At 42.4% G+C, this 8,294-nt stretch overlaps 1 protein-coding gene across 5 annotated transcripts in view; it reads left to right on the forward strand.

Moving 5' to 3' along the window:
• Positions 1-8,219, forward strand: part of LOC134225633 (vanin-like protein 2) — a 121,342-nt gene extending 113,123 nt beyond the window's left edge. For all 5 annotated transcript variants that reach the window (XM_062705868.1, XM_062705869.1, XM_062705867.1 and 2 more), the window contains 3 exons: positions 6,278-6,936; positions 6,993-7,532; positions 7,591-8,219. In XM_062705868.1, the coding sequence (XP_062561852.1) occupies positions 6,278-6,936; positions 6,993-7,532; positions 7,591-7,873 (1,482 nt within the window). In that variant the 3' untranslated portion in view covers positions 7,874-8,219. The remainder of the gene's footprint in view (positions 1-6,277; positions 6,937-6,992; positions 7,533-7,590) is intronic.
• Positions 8,220-8,294: the final 75 nt, after the last annotated feature.

Genomic DNA, 8,294 nt, shown 5'->3' on the forward strand with positions numbered 1-8,294 from the left:
CGTCGGCCTTCGCAACTTAGCAGCTACTGAATGAACCCGAGATTCCCGGACGGGGCATCTTTTAGGTGGTGTGTATTTGATCTAATCCATCACAACACATCCGATACACAACTTAGGTTTTTGGCCTAAGGTCGCTATTAACCGGGATGGGGCTGCTATTTTGGATATAACTTCCGAGAAATAGCATTTCTTATTCAACGGCAGGATGCCATAACAGTCGCCGTTGAAGCCGCAGTTCCGTGGTGAGAAGACGCCCGATTAGTCGGATTAGATTGGTTTAAATTCCCACTCCACACCAAGACTGGGCTAGTGTGCCTTGAGTGGCACACTGCCGCTTTATTACGGCCAGCTTGCGGACAGATGTAAATTGTGAGTATTGGAACTTGTGCGCGCCAGTCTTCAAAAGTTCCTTTGCTTTTGTTCCAAAAGTTCCGTATTCGTTGCATTGATGCAAAATCCAAGGAGCAGGAGAATTAATGCTCCCTATTTGTCAAGTGATCATTGCTTTGATGCACTTGCATCATTTTGGAAAATACTGCATCATTGATTTGAATCCTTTCATTGGATTCTAGGCAAAGGCAAACACGTGGTGGTGCGTATTATTAGTAACCGGTTTGCTTTCCACTTTGTTGTTACGCCGCGAAGACGATTGTTGTTAGCAACTGGATGTTGTGTCATATTTTGCTTTTGTAATAGGAATTACATTTGAAACTCATACAGTTGTAGAAGCAAAGTGAGAAGTTCTAAGATCAAAACTTCAATCAATTGTGTTGAGAAATGAATTTCCCTACTTATTTTACATTATATGACGCTTCCATATGTGCTGCTGGTGCTTCCGATGTTATTTTCCCGAATATAAACATATTTAGTACATCAGGTGCCGACTAGCATTTCAAACCAGTCAAACATATTTCCATTCCATTACTTTCCACTCGAACTATCCCGTTTTTCATGAATTTGCGTAATTACAGATTTTCCCCTACGTTTTGTCGATTCCCAGCCACAATTCTTAAATGATGAATAAATATTACATATTAGATTTCATGCAACAGATAGAATCGCCAGTATCATTACAATGAGCTCTATAGATTTGGTGCTCGGAAGGTTGTTATCTACATTTTTTGCTGCTGCTGTCAGCTAGAAGTTTTGTTCGTCAAAATAAACAGTTATTAGCTCATTCGACACAGCATAACCATGTGTGTCCTAACAATCGATTCATATCCATATGATAAAGTATAAAAAACGAGAAAGTTTGACGGGAGAATCAAACTCTCACTCAAGAGATTGACACAATTGAATTCTGACACCACTATAGCCATGTAACCACATAGCCACCTTTGAGTTCCAAGCTTTCAAAGGGCAATTTGATACTTCGTTTCTCAATTCGGTAGATCATCGCCTGAAATGATTTGAATCAATGATGCAATATTTCCAATCAAGTGTGCAAAGGAGCAATTGACACCGAGGATGCAAATTTATCCCAATTTAAATCATTTTTTCAAAGCATGCTTTTGCGAATCATTCTCAAAAGAGGATGCTCTTTGAAGACTGGTGCGCGCCAGATCTTGTTCCAAGTACTTTTTTTTCAATGGGAACCTGGGTCTGCAACCAGACATCGACGGACTTATCGGCGAACCGAGCTAGCTAATGCCGGCCGAATAAAACCATCCTCTCACAGGTCCTTCGCCTTCCTGGTACATTACTTCGCCTCTCTATGGCTTTACTTTGGGGAAAGGCCGACGCGATCGTATTATTTGCTTACTAATTGTAGTTATTGCAGTTCAGCGCGCCATACGCATTGCAGCTCTCGGGCAATCCGAGCCGTAACCTACAAAGCTACACTCCATTTTGCCGAGTCTAGACACATTTTCTGGACTTGTCCAGGCTTATACCCTCGCCGATTCCAATCGCCATGTTCCGCACGTTAGTTCGTATGTTAAGCGCATTGCACTGGCCCATGCGAGACCGCCATACCGATAGTCTACGTTTGCTTAAGGACACTGACGAGCTGGGGACAGATCCATAATAACATATTAAAAATAGCTGTTAAAGTTAAGCTTACCATCAATCATCACGACCAATTGCTCGATGGGACGTTAGGACGAGATCCTCCTGTGCCGACCTGTGGTTGTTGATGACGATTAATTCTGGCTTGTAGTGTGCCAGCTCTAACTCGTTCACAATCGTGATAGCGTAAGATGAAGTTAGCTCAAATAGCTCAACTAGTTTGTCTACTAGTTTGACTTTTGAAGGGAGTCTAAGCCTTAACATTCCAACACACTTAGCATTCCACAACACTAAGCTGGATCGACTCTTGGAGTACACCTGCAGTGAAATGGACGCATTGCTGATTTTTGGATGTGGCACATCTCTAACACTGGCAAGGCAGTTGGAGATTATCGTACAGACGTTGACAACCTCAACACCACATACGCTGGTATTCTGCACACAGTGAAGACAACACTTATGTGTAGAAAACAATCCCGCCATACTACCCGTAATACTATCACTGATACCATCGGCCAAACCCAACAATCGCCATGATGGATATAACTCCATCTGTCTTCAATTTTTAAACCTACCGTTTAGTACCGTCAAGTTGTGTATGCGTTGTGTCTATGTGCAGTGAATATTGTCCTCTAATTAATTTTTAATATCAAATGTGTAATGCAACTACAAGAAGCTCCAACTACCCAGTTAAGACATTCATTCCGTGTGTAACGAGAGTCGGCCGACAGCGTATGTTTAAACAAATGTTCATGTTAATGTTTCCATGTTATAAAATGTTTAATGTTTCTAGTTATCCATTGAAAAAGGTCCAATACACGGGACCGAAACGTCGGGCTATGTCAAATTAGCCGTCTTAATTAAATTAGACTGAGAAAGCCAACGTCAAAATATCCATTCTACCAGTCGCAATCTCCTGCAGTTAATAACTGTGGAAGTGCTTAATGAACACTAAGCTGTGAGGCGGCTCTGTCCCAGTGTGGGGACGTAATGCCAATAAGAATAAGAAGAAGACCTTATAAAAGTACGACGGCATTCCAAACCGGAGTAATGGTGACGCAAGTGCTTCCCAGGTAGGTATTTTTGACGTCTAAGGTCAACACCTCGAGTGCTTCTTCTCTCCCTAGTATCATTTTGGTTTTATATTGGTTTTATAACACTCTTGTAGAGTAAATTATGGTCTTCAAGAGCGTTATAAAACTTAAAATGTTACTTGAGCTTGCTTTGGATCGTCACCAACGCCTTGTTAATCACAGCTTTGATGATGTCCACAGGGGACCTCGACGAGCGTAATTTCCCGGACAGATGCGCCGAACAAGTAGTACGGTTTTCGCAAAGGCATCCCTTTGCGAAAACCTTACTGATTGCTCGGTGCATCTGTCCGGGAAATTGCACTCGTCGAGGGATCGCTGCACCACCGGCGTCCTATACACATACCAGGGGCTGCATTAAGTGCTACGTTCGGGATACCATCTGGTCCCGGTGCTTTGCATCAAATAGTGACTTTCAGTTGCAAGCAAGTGGCCAAATAATGATTTTTGTAAGAGGCATTTCGAACAACATGATAATCTCCACAGGATAATAAGGATTCTCATCAGAATCCGAGAAGAATTCCCATCAGAATTCGAAAGGAGCACAGCAAATACACGGGCGCGAGCACAGCAAATACACTGTATTATTTTGACAGATCGAATTTACTGCAAAAGAACTGGATTCCTTTCGTTATCGTTGAAGCCCTTGAAGCCCTCGATACCCTTGAGAATCTGTGGAGAATACCCTTCATAATCCATGGAGGAATCGCTTCAGAATCTCTCGTTGATTTGCTTCGGAATTCCTCCGGAGTTGTTCGACGATTTGTTTTGGAATCGTTCGGATATTTGCTTCGGAACTCCTTGACGATCTGTTTCAGAGTTCAACGATTTGCTTCGGAATCCCTTTAATATTTGATTCGGAGTCGTTTCGACGTTTTCCCTCGGAATCCCTCAATGATTTGCTTCGGAATCCCTCGAGAATATTTATGAAATATGCAAAAATATCCACTGCCTTTCAGTGGGAACCTGACGGCGATCCGTCACATATTGTACACTTCGATATTGATAAAGAGAATATGGATGAGTGTGATTGATCCGCAGTTGCCCTTGGACCGTAACTATCACATTACCACTAAGATAAATTTATGAGGTGGTAAAATGTTCGAGAATTTTTGAAAAGAAGCTCAAAATAGAGAAAATAGATAAAGATTTGTTCTATTTCAGATTCTTAAAATCCGACTAATTCCTTTACCACCACATTAGATATTTTAGGTAGAGGAACTGCTCCTGGAATTCATCTCATGGCTCCGATATTCATCCCATCAAAAACAAAGCAATGGAACGATGCGACAAAATTTGTGCGGTATTTCTTTGTTTCGCGATGAGATGAATATAATGTTCAGTGAGATGGAGATCGGGACAGTTCCCCTATCTATTTTTTTATTTTTAATTAACAATATTTTTTAATTAACAGAATCTTCTTATAGAAATGTGATATTTCTAAATTATATTTAAATCAAAAAGTTTTCAATTACACCAAGATCGATTTCAAACCGATTTTATTCGCAAGCTGTTTTTCATACTCACATGTTTTCCACGAATCAGAATCGTTTTTTTTTTTGCCACGCGAGCTAGTGAGTTAAGTATTTTTTATCGAAACCAACTTTAATTTTCGGAGGACACTCAGAACATGATACAGCATCGAATAAGCGTGGTGAAGCGTATACACCCAAATTTTTTTTACACGGTTGGTATCCTCTAATATCCTGGTTAACTTGATTTTTCACAGCTTTTTGAATACCACCTGAATTCTCTTTATTTTTTGTTAATTTTTTTGATGGGGTTAACCGCAGAGGTAACTCATAGATTCATTTACGCTAAAGGTCGTAATTAACTAAAACCCACCTGTGTAAAAAAAAGTACTAGGTGTATGCGAGGCCGATTTACCAATCATAAACGATTTTCATGTAGGTACTATCCGTCTAGAACTCATGCTTCTACTGTTTAGCCCGTCTAGGGACCGTTTGGTGGGAGAGGGTGTTAGCTCTACTTTGGTCTTAGCCATTACTACTCAGCCACATATCGCCTAAGGGTTTGGTGTTGGCACTCTAGCAGATGCTGTCAACTCAATCAAGCATAGCATAACACAAAATCGTATAAAATGTAACATAAGATGCTAAAATGGAGGCGATATACGCACATATTGTATAAGGAAGTACGTATACCGCCTTACACTTGTGGATCTTATACAACATTTAATACGATCTAGTGTTGACTGGGAAAGCACGCTTTTCACTCAATGGCCTTGTTGAAGGCTGACTTCGCAGCTTTGAATTCTATGCGGCATTCGATCCTCATCTGTACGGGCTTCTTCTTCTTCTTCTTCTTATTGGCATTACATCCCCACACTGGGACAGAGCCGCCTCGCAGCTTAGTGTTCATTGAGCACTTCCACAGTTATTAACTGCGAGGTTTCTTAGCCAGGTTACCATTTTTGCTATCGTATATCATGATGATACTTTATGCCCAGGGAAGTCGAGACAATTTCCAATCCGAAAATTGCCTTGACCGGCACCGGGAATCGAACCCAGCCACCCTCAGCATGGCCTTGCTTTGTAGCCGCGCGTCTTACCGCACGGCTAAGGAGGGCCCCAATCTGTACGGGCACTTTGCATTATTCTCCTTGCTATAAGGCAAGTTGTCCGAAGGCTTGCGATGTTCGTATTCCACCAGTAGGTTGATGGCCTACCGTTTCTCGGTAATAATTCTCGGCATTACCGCGTCGCATGCACGTGAAAGAACAGCGCGGGCTGAGTACCGTTACTAGTGGGTACAACGAGGAGGCGAACTGCGCTGTCCACCCTTCCCGCATGTCAACTGTTATATAACCTTTTCAAGGAAAAAATCTTCGGAATTCTTTGACATTTTAACCGGTAATTTCTACTGAATTTAACTTGGAATTTAACGAATAATATTACGAAATTTCCACAGGAATTTACATGGAATTTTACGAGAAATTCCAAACAAATAATTTGAGTTGAATATGCTGGTTTTTCAGCTGAAGAAGACTATTTGTGGCTATGTAAGCGCTTTACTCAAGTCCAATGTTGCTTGTTGGTCAATGATTTTCATTGTACATTATGAACCTTACTACGAATGACTTTTATCTTGACATCTACAATAATCATCAGAAATATACAATTTAACCTAATGTTCAATTTTAATCAAATCTGCTTCAGATCACAGACATCATCATCTTTCCGGAGCTCACCCTCAACACCATTTCCGACCCGGTTTACGTCCCACACCCCAGCAGCGATGTGGTCCCTTGCTCTGAGGGAGACTCCGCACGGGATGTGCTAGCCCACCTATCCTGTCTGGCAGCCGAGGTCAGCAAATATCTTGTGATAAACCTCTCGGAGATCTTCGACTGCGAGTCGATCCCAACGGAGGATCCGCGACCGTGTGGCCCCCACGGATTCCACCGATACAACACCAATCTAGTTTTCGATCGAAACGGAGCTGTGATAGCGCGATACCGCAAGTTCAACCTCCTGGGCGAGAACGGTACCAATCGGACGTACGTGCCGGAGATTGTAACATTCGAGACTGACTTTGGGGTGACGTTCGGATTGTTCACCCGATCGGATGTGCTGTTTGCACGGCCGGCTCTGGAACTGGTCAAGCGAGACGTGAAGGACCTGATTATGCCCAGCATGTGGAGAGCGGAGCTTCCGTTCCTTACCGCGATGCAGGTGTACGAAAGCTGGGCTTTCTCCAATAATGTAAATCTGATCGTGGCGGGCAGCAACAATGATGCTGGAGGAAGCACAGGCACAGGCGTATTTAATGGAAGGAGTGGAGCAGTACTTTCTTTTGTTACTGGAGAACCAACTAGGTGAGTTGGGATAAATATTTGCGGAACTATAATTAATTATATCGATTACATTACAGGAGATTGTTTCCAGTACGAGTTCCTAAAACTCCAGGAGCCAACACGGCAAATCACATTCCTCTCGAAAGCACTGCCACTGAATCTGGTCGATTGCATGGAAAGTTTCTTGAAGAGATCGACGTTCGACGTGACTTTCTGGAGGAATTCACCACCATGCAAATTAACCCGGAACGCTACCACGACCGTATCGGTCAGATCATCTGCAATGGAGATTTTTGCTGCGACTTAAGTGTTACTTTATCCATTGTCCCGGATCGGGACGTGACTCATTACTACAGGTTCGCAGTGTTCGACGGGTACCACTCGTTTTCGGGGCACTCCGAAACCCACATATCTACTTGTGGAATTATCGCCTGTCGAAACCAGTCTCAAACCAGTTGCGGACTACCCATGAACGAAAACTCAAACTACCTCGAATTCAACGAAATCGTCATTACGGGCAAGTTCCAGGCGAATGGAACACTGGCGATGGCAAACTCCTTGGACGACATGCTGTATCCGCTGAGTCCCGACCAGTACACGTTTTACTCCTCGATCAAGTAAGTTATCCTTCCCATTCCGACTACAGTACCTTATAGTTGAATATTTCTCTTGAAGTTACTCAACGAACCAGCAAGACGTTCAGCTGTCTCTAACCAGCGGAAGTGTGGCCAATCTGCAGACGTTCGCCATCTATGCGGTCAACTACGAAAACTTTGAGTACTTTAATCCAATCGAGTCGCCTCCCGAACCGACTACAGAGAGCAACCCGGTCGAGTACGATGGCTTCAACGGGGATGGTGAAGATGCCGATGGAAGTTCTACCAAGTTCGGGACTCCGATAGCACTTCAGATAATGCTACTGCTGCTGCTGGTCAGCTCGGTACGAGAGCAACGATGATAGAAAGTTATGCTGGCCTAAATATAGTTTCGGGAATTTGTAAATATTGTAAATTTATCGTGTAGGATAGTCAAAACGTGCATGCCAAATCGATAGAAATAAGTCGTAAATATTCCTATTTTACTGATATAGAAGTTACCGTCGAACCAGCCTAAGTCTTTTTGACTTTCTGTTGAGCTTTGGCGTAGTATTCAAATGTTGAAGTTTGACCGTATATCAAACTGGATCATTTTTCATTATGTTAAATGTCAATATGCCAAGGTCGAATAAACCATGAGTTAAGGCATTGAAGTTTTAGATTGGTATTTAAAACATTCAAACAAGAAATCAATTGAAAGCAATAAAAGTCATAGATTTTACGTTACATAATGTGGATTATGGATTTGTATCACAGACTAGAAGATAGTGCCGTGATTGGTGA

This window comes from Armigeres subalbatus, chromosome 3 (assembly GCF_024139115.2).
Source record: "Armigeres subalbatus isolate Guangzhou_Male chromosome 3, GZ_Asu_2, whole genome shotgun sequence".
In the NCBI taxonomy this organism is placed as follows: domain Eukaryota; kingdom Metazoa; phylum Arthropoda; class Insecta; order Diptera; family Culicidae; genus Armigeres; species Armigeres subalbatus.